This window comes from Equus przewalskii, chromosome 19 (assembly GCF_037783145.1).
Source record: "Equus przewalskii isolate Varuska chromosome 19, EquPr2, whole genome shotgun sequence".
Taxonomy (NCBI): domain Eukaryota; kingdom Metazoa; phylum Chordata; class Mammalia; order Perissodactyla; family Equidae; genus Equus; species Equus przewalskii.
In genome coordinates, this window is record NC_091849.1 from 41,737,614 (window position 1) to 41,755,939 (window position 18,326).

General features: G+C 46.7%; 1 protein-coding gene and 1 long non-coding RNA gene across 2 annotated transcripts in view; one reads left to right on the plus strand and one right to left on the minus strand.

Annotated features, from left to right (window-relative positions):
- LOC139077505 (uncharacterized) overlaps positions 1 to 15,869 on the plus strand; it is a 24,579-nt gene extending 8,710 nt beyond the window's left edge. The window contains exon 3 of the long non-coding RNA XR_011530090.1: positions 15,231 to 15,869. This is a non-coding gene — a long non-coding RNA (uncharacterized lncRNA). The remainder of the gene's footprint in view (positions 1 to 15,230) is intronic.
- The window catches only part of TRERF1 (transcriptional regulating factor 1), an 84,538-nt gene that overhangs the window by 4,156 nt on the left and 62,056 nt on the right, over positions 1 to 18,326 (minus strand). Inside the window, 4 exon segments of the mRNA XM_070586064.1 lie at positions 2,899 to 3,110; positions 5,688 to 5,885; positions 11,726 to 11,839; positions 13,743 to 13,831. Coding sequence (XP_070442165.1) covers positions 2,899 to 3,110; positions 5,688 to 5,885; positions 11,726 to 11,839; positions 13,743 to 13,831 — 613 coding nt within the window.

The following is an 18,326-nucleotide window of genomic DNA, read 5'->3' on the forward strand; positions in this document are numbered from 1 at the left end:
GTCTCTGCTCTTCCACAGGCAGAATTCTTCAAGGATCTGCCTGCACACACTTGGCATAGCTCCCCTTTCCTCTACCCTCTCCACCTGGCCTGCTGTGCCCTCCACTGCACCCAAGTGCCCTTCTCAAGGTCACCAGTAACTCTGTGTAGCCAAACCCAAGGCCCCTCTTCTGTCTCTATGGACCTGACTTCTGAGCTGCACCCTCCACTCCTTTTCACCTAAGATCCCCTGTTCTTGGCCATCATTTTATCATAATTTCCTACTGTTTGCTTTAGAATGAAATAGTCGTTCTCAGCTGGGGGTGGTTTTGCCTCTCCAGGAGCGTCTAGCAATGTCTGGAGACATTTGTCACAACTCGGAGGGGGGTTATTTCTGGCATCTAGTGGGTAGAGGCCAGGGATGCGGTTAAACATCCTACAATGCAGAGGGCAGCCCCTCTTCCCCAAACAAGGAATTATCAGACCCAAATGTCAGAGCCGAGGTTGAGAAACCCTGGGATAAGGGGTCTGCAAACTGTGATCAGTGGGCCAAATCCAGCTGACGGATAGCCTGTTGTTGTAAATAAAGTTTTATTGGAACACAGCCACGTCTGTTTATGGATCCTCTGTGGCTGCTCCTGCACTGCAATGGCAGAGCTGAGCAGCTGTGATAGAGACAGCACGGCCTGCAAAGCTAAAATATTCCTATATGAACCCTTCTCAGAAAAAGTCTGCCAGATCTAAGACTGCTTGTTTTTGGAGAGGCGGTGGCATAAATACTCTGTATTGTATTCATTCCTGAGCTCATCAAGGAAAAAAACCCCTGATTTCTAAGACCTGGGTCAAACAGCATCGACGAATCACAACTGGACGCCTTGAAAACTGTTCAGTGTAATGAACACGACTTCAGCAGCTAACAGAGGCTTTCTGCAAACATTCGCCTAACGTTATTCCTGGTCTGAAAAACCACAGAAAATATTTCTATTTTCTATAAAATATTAACTGGAGTTATGGTAGAAAAAGGTCCCAGGCAACATAAAAACAAAACAAGAAAAACGTTTAATGGATGTTACTGAAAGACAGAAAGCTTGAAATACTAACTTTTGTTGGTTAAAATGTCCTTTGTCTCCACCTGGTGGAGTAAGGAGTAAGCAGCCTGTTTGAGCTGAGAGAGTGGACGGTGCCGGCTCCTCTTCAAGGACCCCGTGCGCCCCCTCTTCCACCCCAGGGCAAACAGCTGGGAGAGAACAGGATCTGCCTGGAGAGGTTCCATTATTTCAAGTAAATAAACCTAATGGTCAATCCAGGGCTCATTTCTTCCGTGGTGACGCGAAGATGATATCACGCCCAGGCTCTGAAAGCCTAAAGCCATTCCTCCATCTCTGGCCGTCACAGAGGGAAAGAGAGCCGCCAGTGCCAATACATTTGGCGGGTGCCAGCGAACGAGTCAGGTTTACTGAGAGGCTAAGAGCACGTCCAGGCCACCCTGCTCGGTTTCAGTCCCCACTCAGCTGTGCACCGTGACAAACCACTTAACCGTTCTGTGCCTCAGTTTCTCTGCTTGTAAAAAAGAAGCTACTGAAAGTACCTACCTTATTGGGCTATTCTAAAGATTAAATTAATCAATACATGTAAAAATCCTTTAAAACAGTGCCAGGCGAACAGTGAGTACCTAACAAATGGCAGCTACTGTTAAGTTGCCTGAAATATCCTAGCAGGATGTCTCACAAGTAGAGGTCCCAGCTGGCCTCACTCATACAATGAGGGATGTTCTCCTGATAGGGCTTCAGCAGCTACCTGGTCGGCATCTCTCCAGGTAACATTTCTCTTCGTGTTTGAGGCACTGGAGATAATGGGAAGAGACACTCAGCAGGGCTCCTAAAGGATGTCCCTCCTGACAGTGTGACACCCCTCCACACCAGGCAACTCCCTGAGAAGTAATTTGGAATTCTGTATCAGAGGCTGTAGGAGGGAACCACGTGCATCTTACTATCAAAGATATTTTCTACCTAAAGTAAATAAACAAGCAAAACAATGGGATGGAGCAGCAGTCAGGAGCCCAGGATCTGTATCTGAAGCCAGCTGGGTTCAAATCTCAGCTCTGCTCTTACTGGTGGTGTGACCTTGGGCGAGTCATTTTACTAACTTTTAACCCTTATTTGTAAAACAAGGGTAAAAATAGTATCTGTATTACATGGTGTTTCCGCGTGAGGATTAAATGAGCTCACGCACACAAAGTATGTAACAAAATAAGTGCTCAGTAAATGTTAGCTGTTATTTTTACTACCCACTGTTGGTTTTCCCCTCTTAGTTGTTGTCTGCAATTATACTTAAAAGGGCAGGCATGACAAATAGGTTTTATCACGAGTCAACTCTGATCAGTTGGTTGTGTCAGCTTGAAGCATTTGATGGAAAGGATTTGAAGTCCTGTTTTAACGTGGTAGCAGAGAGTGTAGCAATTGATTAGTGATGTCTGCCCCAGTGCAGGAATGAGCAGTTAGTGGTAGGGAAGCCATCTCTGCTCCAGAGAGTTCCTGATTGGGTGTTTTAGAGCCATTCTGAAATCACTCCACAGGGACACAAACAGAACAACACTAGTGAGTACGGTTTGGGTGTGAAGAGAAGTGGGAATCAGAGTCCCACACACCATTTTTGGAAAAGAGTGAAGTTTTGCAACTAGAGGTTTGCTCTCTGAAGCTATCCATCCTTATTAGGCTTTCAGACATCAGAATGATCATATTCTGAGTCAGAGACAGGGTCTACCCAGCATGAGGCACCACGCAGACCCCAAGGATGGTATGAGGGGGACTTTGGAGAGTCTGGGGTTAGTTGAAGAAACCTCAGACCACCCTGTCATGGGCTTCACAGAGCAATTATCCATCACAAAGTTAGATTCAGTCCCTGGTCCAGTTCCACCTACTTGCCACACTCCTTGCAGGGGAAGATGGTGGTGGGGTCTGTCTCGCCGCTGGTGGTGCTGTGAGAGGGCGAGCTCTTCACCGAGCAGTACCCACTCTGGGCGCTGCCAGGCTTCTGCTTCCCAGAGGGGACAGCACCCCGAGCTTTGGTCACCTGGTTGGTGCCACCGTGGATGCGGGCATGGCCGTTCAGTGCCTGTCGAGAGCTGAACACCTGGGGAAGAAAGGGAGTGACATGACATCTACAGTCCTGAAAAGGAAATTAGGGTTATTAGTTACTCAATGGTAAAACATGTGATACTTGAAACAGTCTAACGACAGGGCACAGGGGCTTGACATCAGCAAACTTTGGGCACATGCCACAGAAAGTAGAGATCAATACCACAATCACAAATGCTGTGCCAATAAAAATCCCATCGTTGGTATAACCAGAAGACGAGAGGGGATGAGGCACAGCATGAAGGATAAAGCTGACGTCCACAAGTCAGGAGACCTGGGGGCTAGACCCAGCACCTCTGTCTAACTGGGAGGCTGCTAGGCCATTTCTCCTCTGTACACTTTATTTTTTTCCATCTATAAAATGAGGAGGTTGGACTAGCTTTCAATTTTTTTAAAGTCAGAAACTACTTCCACCTCTTTTTCCTTTCCCTCTTTCTTTCTTTCTGTTTTTTTTTTTTTAAGACACATCAGGTCTTACTCAAACGCTCAAAGTTAAAAGCAGAGGTGCTCTGGCTGAATAGAGACAGCACCCCAGAACTGAGCCTATTTGCCCAGCTCTCTCTCCCCCCAGGAAGCCCTGGAGCCCCATGAAACCCAGTTTGAAAGACACTGATCAGCTGCTCTGACATATTCTCTATGTCTGGTCCAAGCCCCAGTCAGCAGCCTATTGGGGAGGCAATGTTTCAGACCTCCCAAATTTACTACAGGATAATAAGAAGGAAGAGGACCTGGACAGTCTTTTGAAGCTTGCCATAGAGCAAGTTTCCCAACCTCAGGACTACTGGCGTTAGGGATGGATAATTCACGGTTGTGGGGGGCTGTGTCATGTAGGATGTCCAGCAGCAGCACCCTGGCCTCCACCCACCAGATGCCAGTAGCACCGCCCCAGTCCTGACAAAACTGTCTCCAGACAGTGCCAAATGTTCTTGAGGAACAAAATGATTCCCAGTCGAGAACCACTGCTATAAAGTGATGTAATCTACACTCCGGAATTCCAAGAGCCCTGACTTGTGGCTTGTTAAATGCATCAGGTAATGGTGGTCGCCAGCGAGCCGCCCTGCTATAGGGGGTTACTCTGCCTTAAGCCCTTGAGCTCTATTTATGGTCTTACAGGGAAAAAAATCTGCTGCTGATTTAGCAACCCAAACCTCCACGGTTCCGCAAGGATTAAAACGAACACCGTTTTTTTCCCTGTGATTTTTAAAAGTCATTAAAAAACATCCATCTTGCCGAGCCTTTCTGATAGGGAAGAGTAAAAGATGACTTCCCACTCAGTAAAGGATTTACTGTACGCAAAAACTATGAATCGAGGAAGCATCCATTCACCCAGAAATACTGTCACTTAAAGTCACATCTTAATCATCTCTGAACGGAAGCACTCTATACAGAAGGGCAGTGATGGAGTGAAGTGTCCAGGTCATTAAACATCAAAGACAGAAACGAGATAGCAATTTCTTATGCTCTTCAAAGCTAATGCAAAATGTGTACATCTTTTTTTTTTTTTTACTTATTCATTTTTCCTTAAATGTAAATCAAGTGAATTTCTGCTTTAGGATCTAACTATTTTAAAGACTGCTGCTTTCTTCATCTAAGTGACAGACTCAATAAGCAGCATTCAATACACTATGGAAAACAGTATTGTTCCATATAATGTACAAGCAGAGATAAGCACCAATTTGAGGAAAACGGACTTCTTGTGAAAGGAGCAACATTTTCATTTTTTGAGTAATACTGTATAACGTGCCTCTATAGGCGTGCCCGACTTTAAGAAACCTGATTTTGGAAAAGCTTAATAACTCTGACGAGTGGGAGACCAACGGGGGACCGAGAGTCCAAAGTTAACAACTTAAAAAAAATATCCTTTAAAATACACAGGGAGCCATAGACGAGGCAGTACAGATTCTGTAAGGCCTTCGCTTTAGTGCTAAGAATGATCAAATGGTGAATTAGTTTTGTTTTAGCTAAATGAGGCTTTTAACGTACTTGAAAAGTACTAGGTTAATTACACAGACTCCCTTTCAGCCCCTTTACATGATTAATTTGCTTAAGAAATCTTTTTTGTTTTCTCCAAAGGGTAAAAGATAAACTTTAGCTAAATCTTCGTAATTATGTTATAAAAGGACAATCCTTCCCTGGGGGCTCCCCCAGTGCGTTTAAATGCACGTTCACAGGGCACGACCTGGTGCGACACACAGCCCAGGGGAGTGGAGAGGCACCACATGTGCAGTCTAAGTTCTGGAGGTCAAGGCTCGCTGCGAGCCACGGGCATCGCCGCTGAAGAGCTCTGAACCACACACTTCCAGAGGGCAGGGACCTACTCTGCGTCCTCTGAGCAGCACAGCGCTTGACACGGACCACACATTCACTCCAGAAACATCTGCTGGCCAGATGAATCAGGAAACGGAGTGAAAGAAGGAAAACCAAGGCAATGTGGAAGTCCTTCTGACAAACTTTCACCGCTCAAAGGGCAGGCACCCTTTCCCAAACGCATCGTCTCTTAAAGCCGGGCACAGCCATATGGCCCATATGGCCCTCGCTAGTCCCAGATCCCCGAGGACGCGGAGACACTTACAGCCCCGCAGTTGGGCATTTCACAGATGAAGGAGCCCGAGGGCTGGCCAAGGGCCTGCAGGGGCGGCCCCTCTGTGGGAGCCAGGATGGGGCCTGGCGGCGGCTCTGGGGACCTTGGCACTTCGCTCTCGTCTTCTCTTGTGGATTTCCTATCTTCTTCTGGGTCCTCCTCCTCTAACTCTTCTTCTTCTTCACTCGTCTGGTGTTAAGGCAATAAAAGCAAAAAGGGGGAAATCCCCAAATGGCATTTTTAGTGATGATCAGAACCCACAGGCCAGGAGAGGAGAGAGGGGCTGGAGGCTGGGGCTGCACTGCTTTCTTTCGGCATAAGGAACGGCTGACAGAGCCTGGTGGGGAGGGATACAGTCTCTATATTGTTGGTCACTGGATGCTTGGAATTCTGAGGTCAAGGAAGTCCCTTGGCCCCACTTTGGGTTCCCCCATGACTTATGTAAAAAGATGCTACGGCCGGGAGGAGAGATTTCTGTCTGCAGAGTTTCTCCCCCTTGCTGGAGATGAGCAGACCTGGAACCTGACTAAAACCCCCGCAGGCTGCCCCCTTGTGTGCAGCTGTCTCCCCAGAGCAGTACAGAGGGTTTTCAAGTGTTTTTCAAGGGTTTTCAAGCAATACTGTGGACACCCTATGGAGAGAGACTAAAGACCTATCATAATTTGTTTTATAGGCTTTATAACTCACTTCCATGCGAAACACCCGAGATATCTGATTTGACCCAAGGCCCGTGGAAAGCCTGTGCCACACTGTGTTCCGATGTGCTCCTGCTCTGCTCTTGTCAGAAACAGAATGGAAGAGTGAACCACAATGACTTTGAAAAGGAGAGAAAATGGAAGGGGATATTCACTTTTATTTATAACGCATTTATTTTTGGGGGAGGGTGTCTCTGAACACGGGCTTAGACAGATGCCCTCCAGAGGCCTATGAAATACAACAAGAAAAATATTTTCTATGATTAATTATTCTCTCTGCTACTGTGTGCCCTCCCTCTACTTCAGAACAGCACCCAGGCGGAGAATTAAGCAGAAAGCCCCCGCCTTCCTCGAGGCTAACACAACGGTCAGTTACGGGAGCAGCTTGGAGTCGGTACCCACAGTGGGTTGGGATGGAGCGCAGGGATCTAGGACGCTCTCACTCTAGCTCTGGTTTAAGTACCTTATTCTGCTCTCTCCATCCTCACTGTGGGGAGAGGGATGCTGGCTCCTCCAGTCCCAGAAAGGCCTGAGGACGAGGGAAAGGGAATTCTATGCTACATCAACCTCATTTCAGCTTCCAGCACTTTACAGTTTATGAAGCACTCTCACATTTACTATGTCATGGAATAGGCTGTAAACAGGCGTCTCATTTTACAAACGAGGAAACGAAAGGCATGTCCAGCCGCCTCTAACCTGACAGGTCATCTTTCTCTGCCAGGCTCTCTCTGCACACCCACAGCTTAAAGCACATGGGCTCCAGTCTGGTTTACCCCAAACAGCTCATCTGGGTGAGGCTACGATTCTTAAAACCCAGAAGTGAGAATTTCCAAGAAGAATAAAGATTTCTGAGTGGAATGGTACCCTGGGATACAGAAACCACAAGCTTTCTCTCTCCAGTTTGGATTGGAGGTGGGGTAGAAAGACAACGCCAGTGAATATGGGGGCATTGAACACTCCACTCATTGGATCAATCTTGTCCATAGTTAACAATATATATACATGCATTATTTGAGATGATATTGTAACAGGGTGTATTTAAGAAATGGTTCCAGTTTTCACTGGGTTAACTAGTAATGATTACATTTGCTGAAAGACTTCAATTAATACAGACATAAGTCTAACACATTTTATAGAGTGATTTATGATACTATAAGCTGTAGGTTTCTGACTAGTGTAGAACATAGAGGTTGATTTCACTTCAACCTTCTTATTCTTGGATGAAACCACCATCTTCCAATCTCAGAGTTTCAGGTAAAACCATATTATGTCAGACTCCAAGGGTTCACTCCATTCCTTACAGAACTGGGACCTGGTGATCCCAAATACCAGTTTACTGGGCAGAGCATAGCCTATAGCTTGGCATTTAAAACAAATCACATAATAACTTTAAGTGACAATGGCATTTGTTTCATGGTATAACTCTTGTAATTACAACTTTCTCATAATGTCATTTTTTGGCTTGAAAACTCTTAGAAGAAACATTCTATATAGCCACAAAATTACAGATTAAATTAAACTGTACTGTGATAATATATGTCTCAGGAATTTAGATTGGTTTTATTTCAACTGGCAATCTCCACATGTCCACAAAATGATTTATAATCAAGCCACATGGCTCACCAAAGTGACTAAGAGATACAAAGATAGGAGGGCAAAAATCCCAACATGTAGAACTTTGTATCAACAAGTTGGCCATTTTACGATGGATTGTGAAATGAAACATTCAGCAATATTTCAAAATTGGTAGAAAGTGGGCAGACGCAGGGCAGGGAGAGTCCACAATCAGAGTTCCTTGAGGAGGAGGATATTTTTATTTCTCAGGCATGCAAATAGAATTCACAGTATGAGAAATGTGTAAGTTAAAATATAAATGCTCAACCAAAATTTACTCAAAGACACAAATTTGAGTGTTATAGTCACTAATGATGATGACAGTGATGACACACTGAATACCTGCTATGAATCAGGCACTAAACACACACAGAGACACACACAAACATTTCTAGCGTTCGCAACTCTACAAATTTTTCTTTTTTAAACAAATAGGGAAGTTGGCCAGAGAACTCGTTTTCCTAAAGTCACGTAGCTGGTAAAGAAGTTGAACTGAAATTTAAAACCCGGACTATCTGATTCCAAACCTCAGCCTCCTTCACCCCTTGGTCCTGTAGCAGATGTGCACAGGCGCACATTTATCCATCTGCACGTGGTTTAGGTTTTCATCTCAAATACAGAGATCCTAAGCCTCTCAAAACCATTGGCCAGCTGCCTTTAAATATCAAGGGGCAAGAGGATGCTTCCCAAGCCCCCGATGATGCTAGAAGTAACTTAGGTGGGAAGACCACGAGTGAACTTTGCTCTCGGAGCCCTTCCAAAGGCAGTTAACTGACTTGGAAGTTGGTTTCCTAAATTGTGCTGAAGATGGGTCACAGCCAGACCCACAGATTTGCCCGGAATGGGAACATGTGCATTGGCAGGAGACAGGAAGGCGTGGTCAGCACACTTTCCTCCCACCTCCTTAACAGAGCCCACCTTGGTCCCCCTTCTTCTGTCCCTAAGGGTGAAGGGCCTGTGACAGCCTCAGGTCAGAAGTCAAACTACCCTGCTGGGTTAGAGTTATGCTCTGCTGACCTTCTGGCTACCTGAAGAGTAGTCATTCCTCACAAACTCTCCTTTTTGCCCCTGTCTCCCCACAAAAGTCCCTGAGCTACCTAAGCATGTTCCATATGGGGGGAAATGGTCACCGGTCCCTTTAACAAAACACTGAGAACACAAGACCAGGAGAGCTATCCCAGGTGTCCCAGAGGACAAAGAGGAGGACCTCTGTCCTAGGACTGTGCCTTCTGCATCTTCCCCCGTCCTAGCATGGTCCCAATTTTTCGTCTCTACTTGGCAAACTATCCTCAGAAGGCTGACTATGCCTTCGCAGTGCCCAAAAAGGAGCTGTGAGCTACCATGCTGGCCTGAAATCAAGATTTTCTTGTTTTTGTGGGCCTGAGTCATCTCTGCACACAGGCTTTTGTTCTCCCCAAGCTCAGGTCAGGAGGGTGTGGATGCTTCTGACCCATCCTAATACTTGCTCCTGGGGAACAAACCCAAGAAGGTGTGGCCCCTTGGGCACCATCTTAATCCTTTCTGAGGCTGCATGCTGGCCTGGGCCTTTCCACCCACCTTCAAAGCCTGGTTGGCCCAAGATGGCGCCTCTCTTTGTCTGGTAACATCTTCCTCAGCAGCACTCCTCTGCTCAGAATCCCCTTGTTCACCTTGTCTCCCTCCAGTGAGTTCAGAGAGGGATAGTTGCTGTGACCCAGGGTGATTCCCAGAGTGACTTTATTGAGCGCCCGTATCATGCCAGACACTGTCCTAGGCACTTAGTCACACCCAAGCCGAAGGGACATCAATTTGCCTCAGGAAACCACATTCTCTGATTCTGCCCTCTTCCAAAACATGACTCTGACAGAGCCCAGAACATTCCAGAATTTGAAGAGACTTTCCAAATCATCTAAACCATCTGCCCATTTTATAGGTCAGCAAGCCTGGAGCCAGGTCCTAGGTCTCCAAGGCCAGGATTCTCTGTGTTTCTTTGTTTACTGTCTATTCTACTCATATGGAAAGCACTGCTCTGTGTGACCTTGAGCAAACCTCTTCCCCTCTCTGGGCCTCAACCTTCTGCCTGTGGAATGGTGGAGTTGGATGAGAGAGAGTCCTTAAGGCCATATTTAAGACTTTCTGGTTCTCATCTCACACTGCTTTTAAACACTCTTGGGGTTCACAGTAAACTTTCCACTTGTGTATGCCACATCTTCCCAACTAGAATATATGCTCCCAGGGATGGGGCAGAGGCTAGTTCCGGGTCACCCACGGCACTACATACATATTGCTGTTTACATTGTGGGAACTCAATTGCTCTTAGCTGCCTGAACCAGAAGAGGCCACAGTACTTTTTTAAACATTAGGCCACAAATGAGAAAAGGCTATGCAGAGACAAAACATCACTACTTCAACCAGTCAAACAAAAGACCTGGTCACAGGAAACCCTGAACATAGAACACTGCCATCTCTGATCGAAAGAATGGGAATACCATCCTATTCCACACATGTCTATTTTTTTCTGATATCTTGGTCCAAATATAAATTTACATATGTGTGTATATTTCATAGGTGGGATCAATTCTTAGGAACACAGGCTTTGGAGCATTAAGTGTTTTTACACTTCTCTAAGAGAATTGTGCATTTGACTGCTCTTAAGCATTACACAAACGAATCAAGATCAGACAACATACTCACAGTCATTTGACCATGGCTAAGTTACTTAGGCTCCGTGCCTCAGTTTCCTACCTCACAGAATTAGTGTGATTAAATGAGCCACTATTTGTAAAGTGCCCAGCACAAAGCCTAGCATGCAGAAATACTATGTAAGTGTCTGTTAAAGAAAACGACCCACATATGTGCTAACGCTTGTAACTGGGGGACAACTGGGAATGAAAATCTAATTAAAAATATCCACAACACTCATGAATTCCAAACATTTTCTCTGATGGTGACAGACTGGAGTTCAGTAACCTGTTATAAGACATGTAATTTTCACAAACGCAAACATGGTAGGTGATGTCTTCCACAGAATGTGAAAAGGAGATTTCTCCTGGCTGTGGATGCAAAGAAAGGACTTAACCACAAGGATAGAGTGGTAGTAATTACCAAAGCCACAGGTGAGGGGTTCGGAGAAGATGTCGATCTTTAGTACGTACTTACTCTAAATAGGCAGACAATTCTGGACTGTGTGCTAACGAAGGAAATTGATGTCAGGGATAAATGGTGACGTAAGGCTGAGAACTATGTACACACTGCTAACCAGTTTCTCACTAATCGAGGGTTCCTGCCACTACCCAGAGGGCAAAGCTCCTCCTGGGCCATGCTTTATGGAAGCCGTGGTAAAGTCCTTCATCTTTCTGAGGCAGGTTATGTTCTCTGGTCAGTGGCATCTGTGACACGGAAGGATCAGGAAGGGGTATCCCAGGGGACCAAGGCACCCATTATAAATCAACCACGTGAAGACTGGGGCCACCCTGGTTTAACTCCTCTGGCTCCTACTTGCCTTGGAACGCAAGCCAACCCTCATCTCCTCAACTGAACACTGAGCCACAGGTCAAACCGGAAGCTGCCTTCCCCCTGCCTCTCCATAGCAGGAAGTCAGGGTCTGAATCCTGCCCATCACTCACTCACTGCAGCCAGCCGCCTGGGCAGCAAAGCCAAACCAAATACCAGCCACTTACTGACCTGGCTGTGGGGTAGGAGAGGGGCCAGCATAAGCCGCGACCGATCTGCTGCACTCACCACACAATCGTCGATGATTTCCGCAAGGCGTGTCCGGTGCCTCCGCCCCAACCGCATAATTTTCTTCCACGTGTAGTAGTACTCCACACACTGAGCCACCGTCTTAGACTTCACCTGCCGGGAAAGCCATCTCAAGATCAGCTCCAGCAGTGGGCAGCGTGCAAGGCAGCAAGCTTTTGTGAAAATTTGATTTTGTAATAGGTAATAGGTTTAGGCAGTTCAATAAAAAAACCCCACCATATATATGGAATGAAAAGTCTCCTTCCCATGCCTGTTCTCCATCCATTCAGTTCTCACTCCCCACCCCAGCAACACAGCTAGCTCCTCTTACTAATTCCTTATCATTCCAGAATTCTTTACACATATACCAACAAACACGAAAATATACTCCTCTTCACCATTTTTTCTCACAAAGGTAGCACACTATATATATACATATATATGTATATATATATGCACACACACAGTTTTTCAACTTGATTTTTTTATAATACAGCCTGAAGATTTTTTTCTTGTCAGTCCAGAGAGAGCTCATTCCTTTTTTTAACCCATAAAGCAGTGTGCTTTTTCATTTAATGCGCTTGAATGCGTTTGGCACTCTGACTTGTTGACCTTGAAAATCTATTTATGAAAAATGTTCCTTAGTCGAACAGGAATATAAGGCAAAGGTGTGACGAGCCTTGTTTTTGCAGGAAACAAGCCCTTCCCTGTTCTCTCCCGACAGGGCAAAGGTAAATGTATTTTAAAGAGAAAAAATTCCTTTGTTTAGTTCATATATCTCTAAGCTCAAGGTAGGGTTCAATAATGTGGGTTTCCTGAAAGCAGATAAAAGGCTGGCTGTACCCTTGGGGGTGGGAGCACAGCCACCTACGTGGTGAGATGAGAAGGGCATCACCGTAAGTCCTGTCTCCCCGAAGTTTCCCCCATCATATCCACCTGACGTCTTGAATTTCTACACTAGAATCTTCTGGGAGTGAGCATAGTGTCCCAGAGAACCTTGTTTAAAAACTTGTATTGCCTGGCAAACAGGACACATGAGTCCATCGTCAGTGAACAAGGTCTGGGGCCTTCAAGGAACGAGGCCTAGGACAGGTGGGCCCTGGGGGAAGGCGACAAGAAAAACCAGAGCATGGGAGCTGCTGGGCAGACGAGGCAGCAAAGAACACGTGGGCCTCTAAGCAGGGCAAGGCAGGAGTAGATGCAGATCTGGAAACAGAGGCAAGTCGGAGAAGAAGCCCACCTATTCCGATTCTCATCCATCGAGGCCCTGGACTAAGGACCAGAGACATACACCAAGTACACCACTGGGGACCATGGGCCCAGCCTGCAGCCAGTGGGTGCTGTCACCTGTGAGCCTGTTCTCTGTGGACCCGAACATCTTAATGACCTTAATGACACAATAATGGCTAAACAAATCATCGGTTTGTTGAGAATCAGTTTAACTTTCAGCCTAAACCACCTCTCAGCCAATTAAGGCCTATGAAGTTTATTATCTGCTATATAAAGTGCCATCTCATCTATGTGAAAGAGTTCTGTTTTGCCGTGAAATGCTGTAAATGTAAAGTATTATTTTTATTAGTACTGTCACTATGATTAGGGGTCCAACACCAAAACTCTGCAACTGGCTAGGAGGAGGGCACATATCCTCCCGTCTCCAATTTCCCAGAAAAAAGCTCTGTCAGAAACATGACAGATCTGTCAAATATACAGGAAATAAATTATATAAATTGTGAACTAGAAGCCCCAGATCTATTTATTCTGATAGAATGCATAAATTACACATTTTTATTAAGATAAAAATAACTCCCACCACTGCCATGTCCAAATAATTTATGTCCTCCTCCCCACATCCCTGACGTCAGGGCCGTGCCCTCCCGATGTCAGATACCATCCTTCACCAGCGAGGGGGGAAGACACGCTTTCTGTGAGAGCATTAAACCGCTGACCACATATTTATATGTATCTGCAGGTATGCCATTTCCAAGTTCAATTTCAAGTGAGCAATGAGCATGCTTACCATCTTCTGTACAAAAATAAAGTCTTTGCTGTAAGTGGCTAGTGCTTTATTAAACAGCTTTCTTTCTAGGGAGGTCCACTTGTCTGAACCTACAAGAAAAGACAAACCTCATGAGAACAGCTCACAGTTCTTCCCACTTTTAGCTGCTGGTTCACTTAGTTAAGTTACAAAATACGACTGCTGAGCAAATGGTATAATACACATCAAACTTCTGTTTGAACAAAAAGGCAGTGTTGTATAATGGTTAGCAGCCCTGAAGCCTGGGTTCAAATCTCAGCTATGGCCTTCACCTTGGCAAGTTACTGAACCTAAGACTCAGCTTTGTTACCTACAAATGAGAATAATTCTAATTGTCCCCACCTCTAAGGAATTTTGTGAAGGTTAAAGAAGGTAACGCACAAAATATGTCTACGTTAGTAACTGGAAAATTGTGAGTGCTCAACAAATTTCAGCTCCAGTCTTTATGTAATTATGATGTTCACAGAGCAAGTGCTCCTCAAAATGTAGTGGATTCAGCAGCCTCCACCATCAAGATGCGTTCAAAGTGACGAATGCAATGATGGAAGGTAGAGGTCAAGTGTCAATGGGGCACAAAGGAGGAACACTACACTCAGGTTAGTGCCAGGGCAACTGGGAAGGCGTCCACGTAGAGAAAACACCTGAGAGTTTTCGTTCTTTTTGTTTGTTTTGTTTTGTTTTTTTTGGTGAGGAAGATTGGCCCTGAGCTAACATCTTGCCAATCTTCCTCTATTTTTTTTTTTTAAAGATTTTATTTTTTTCCTTTTTCTCCCCAAAGCCCCCTGGTACATAGTTGTATATTCTTTGTTGTGGGTCCTTCTAGTTGTGGCATGTGGGACGCTGCCTCAGCGTGGCTTGATGAGCAGTGCCATGTCCGCACCCAGGATTCGAACCAACGAAACACTGGGCCGCCTGCAGCAGAGCACGTGAACTTAACCACTCAGCCACGGGGCCAGCCCCTCTTCCTCTATTTTTTTGTACGTGGGATGCCGCCACAGCATGACTCGATGAGTGGTGTGTAGGTCCACATCCAGGATCCGAACCTGTGAACCCCGGCGCTGCCAAGGCAGAGCATGAGAACTTAACCACTACAGCACCGGGCCTGCCCCCAGAGTTGATTTTTAAAGGACACAGAAGCAAGTCAGACAAGGAGGAGGAGGGAGGTAATTCTGAGGAGAGAAAGTGGCCTGTGCAAAGAGGCAAGCAGTGAGAAGATGCATTTCATTCATTTATTCATCCACTCAACAGATATTTATTAGATGTTTATGACGTGCAAGACGCTGTTCTGGGGGAAAAAAAGCTAACGTTTATAAGTGTTTGCTATGTGCCAGGTTCTAAGTACTTCACAGATATTAGCCATTTGGTTCTACCAGTAACCCTGTGAGATTGGTATTTCTGGTACTCATTTTACAGATGAGGAAATGGAGGTGTTCAAGGACTGAGCAGTAATCCAGTATGGTTCAACTACAGGGTTCCAGCAGACGGACAGCAGAGGAGGCGGCAGAGGCGACTGGGACCAGCTCCTGCCAGATCCGCAGACGAACGAGGAAGAGGCCCCGCGGTGCCAGGCTGGTGCACCTGCCTTGCTGGCTGAACTCGATATTCATGTTTCTTTCCTCCATAAAAGAGAAAGCAGGATGTGCAGATGATCCTAGAGCATGGTACCTGCCTGTTTGAGGGAAGAAATAAGGCCTGTTTCTAAGGGGAGTCCTAATTCTGGGGACTCCAGGGAAGGTGCAACCACTGTGGCTGGTCTGCAGAAAATGGCCTCTTTGTTCTGGTTTGTTCAGTTCTCCAGATCTCTGATTCTTTGGATGGTACATGGCTGGGCCTTTGACATTCCTCTGCCTCCCAGAGCTGTAATCCCCAAAACCACAGTATTTTTCCTCCCAGCCAGGACAAGCCCAAGGTTTCCATTTTTCCAGGGTTGATTGATGGGGCTGAAGTACGGGAAATCTAATCGCTTCTTCCCTTGGAGGGAGGCACAGTCAGCGAATCAGGTGAAACCACTCTGGGCAGGCAAGGGGTGGAGATCCTGGGATCCTTGAGAGAATATGTGACTCAGTGATGTAAACGCAGATTTCTGAAATAAACATCTTCTCTGTATGACTCCTTGATGGGTCCTCAAGTCAAGAGCTCTGGTTCCAGACTCAGAATATGCTCTCCAAGGCTGGGCCAGTTCAAACTCTAAGAAGCAGGGCCATCAGCCCATTTCTCTGGTTTGCAAGTTATCTCTTTACTTCTGGAAGGAAAGCAGCTTTCTGATTAATCCTTAGCAGAAGGAAGCATCTTTCACATGTTCTGAAGGCTGGGACATCTCTGGCTCTGCAAACCACCACGAAGGGAGGAGAAGAGGGGCTGGGAGTTTGGAGAAGCTTGGCTGGAGCGGACGTGAGCAAAGGAGGTTGGTGAGATTTGGGGTTCTGGAGCGGTTCCATCACCATTCCTCAAATTCTGTCCAACATTCAATGCCTTGGGGTCCCAGCTCCCATATGCTCCCCTTACCCAGGAGCAGAGGCAGGAAGAGAAAGACAGAAAAGATTAACCAACAATTTAGTTGAATGACCAAACAGCTGTCATGGTTCCTTTTAGGTATCCACCAAAATAGCAGAGAGATAAGAGAGATCAGGAAGATAAAGGTGCTTTTATCACGCTGGGGACATGTCACATCACCTGAGTCCCTGGACAAGCTTATAAGGAGGTTTATGTTCTGTCCTGCTGCAAATCCGGAGCCTGTGCAGCTCTGGGTTGCATCTCATATGGGGGAAAAGGTGACATTTTGCTGATGAAAACCCCCAACTAGATCAATGAGAATCCTTTCCTCCCTCAGCCAGACCATCCATTTCCTGAGTTAGAGTGCAGCTCCAAGATCTGGTGAGACCCTAACAGGGCCATGCAGCCTTCTCAGGCCAGGACCCAGTCTCTACAGTGGACATACTTTCTTCCACCTCACGCCAGGCTCATCACCTTATTACCGGCCCAACAGCAGTGTGAGAGTCCCAGGTCTTCTACTTTTGAGAAGCATGTTCCCAAATGGCTTGCCAGTTGCAACCCCATAGAAGGTAAAGTAGGTTCCTGGACCATCTGTTGTGGGGGATTCCCAAGCCTCATGGGGAAAGGAGATCTTCCCCCTGCCGACTCCTCGGTGGTTTTTAGGGCTGCTGCTCTGTGATGGGGTCTTCGGTGTGTTCCTGATCCTGATCCCAGGCTGGTCATTCTGCACCACCAGCCCTGGATTGCAAGTGGGCTGCACTCTCTCACTTTTCTCTCTGAGCCACTCTCCCACTCCGAGGGCTGTAGGGCAGGGAGCATGTGCTCAGAGAGCGAGAGATGGCTCCTCTACGTGGTCCTAGGGTCTGTGCTTTGGTGAAAATGATAGCACTGTGTGTGTGTGTCTGTCCAACAAGGGCATCCATGAAGCAAGAGGCAGGCGCAGGGCCAGAAAAACAAATCTGTTCTCACGTTCACACCAGAGCGGGCTCCATCTTCACCGCATCCTGATCACAGGATTGCCCATGGGGCCAAGAATCCCCTTCTGGCCTCCTGGACTGAATTCCCAGGCCAAAACCTGGAAACACCTGAACATGCTCTTCCTACCTAGTAAGGTCACTCTGCTGTGATGAAAGGGGTGACTTCCGTTAGGAGACCACAGGCTGCAAACCTGGTTCTGCCACTGACTCCTCCTTTGGCCCCAGGCAAATTTACTTAACTTCTCTCAGTCTCAGTTTCCTCTTCTGTGACTCACAGCATTTGGTCCTAGGTAGGTGCACAGTGAATGTTTTGGATCTTAACTGGCCACTTGGAGAGCAGATTCCAAGTCAGCCCACAGCTCTGGGACGCACACCGTCCTGTGCTGACGTATGCCTTAGTGGCCTCGCGAAGCTCCACTGTCCCTGCCAACGTTCTCCGTTCTGTGCACGTATAATCCCGCAGCCTTACTGCTGGCTGCTTGTAACCTCCACAGTCTCCTCCTCCGGCCTCTGAAGTCCTTCTGCAATCCAGTCAAGGGAAGGCTCAGGTGTCTCTCTTCCCTGGAGTCCCTGTCTGACGGGAGCACGTTCCTCATTCTTAGACAAGGTTCCAAGCCAGCCCTTCTTGGATTCTGTGTCTTGGACAAAGTCCAGGACAAAATGCAAAACCGAGGCAGGGGACTTGCTCAAGCTCTCCCCTTTGCTCTGCCCTCCCTTCCTCTCCAGGATCCCTGCTGTCCACCCAGCACACACGCAGGGTTAGTGGGCTGACGTTCCCCAGCACTCATTTGCTCTACCTGGGGATTCCTGGCTATCGGGCTATTATCAGCAGGGGCCCCTAACAAGACGATTAAGGCTAATTACAAAGAGCATAATTAACTGGAGGAAGCTGGTGCTGGAACAGTATCCAGAGGAAAAATGTTCTGAGCTGTGGTTGCTGGGAAACAGGCTCTGGACCGTGCCTGAACTGGGGGCCGTCTACAGTGAACCCAGGCAATGAAAAAGAGAGGTGGAAGGGGGAGAGAAAGTTTGGGCACGGTCTCTTTGAAAGAAGGCCTTTCTGTCTTCCTTTCAAGATTTGAAAACCCTTAATTGA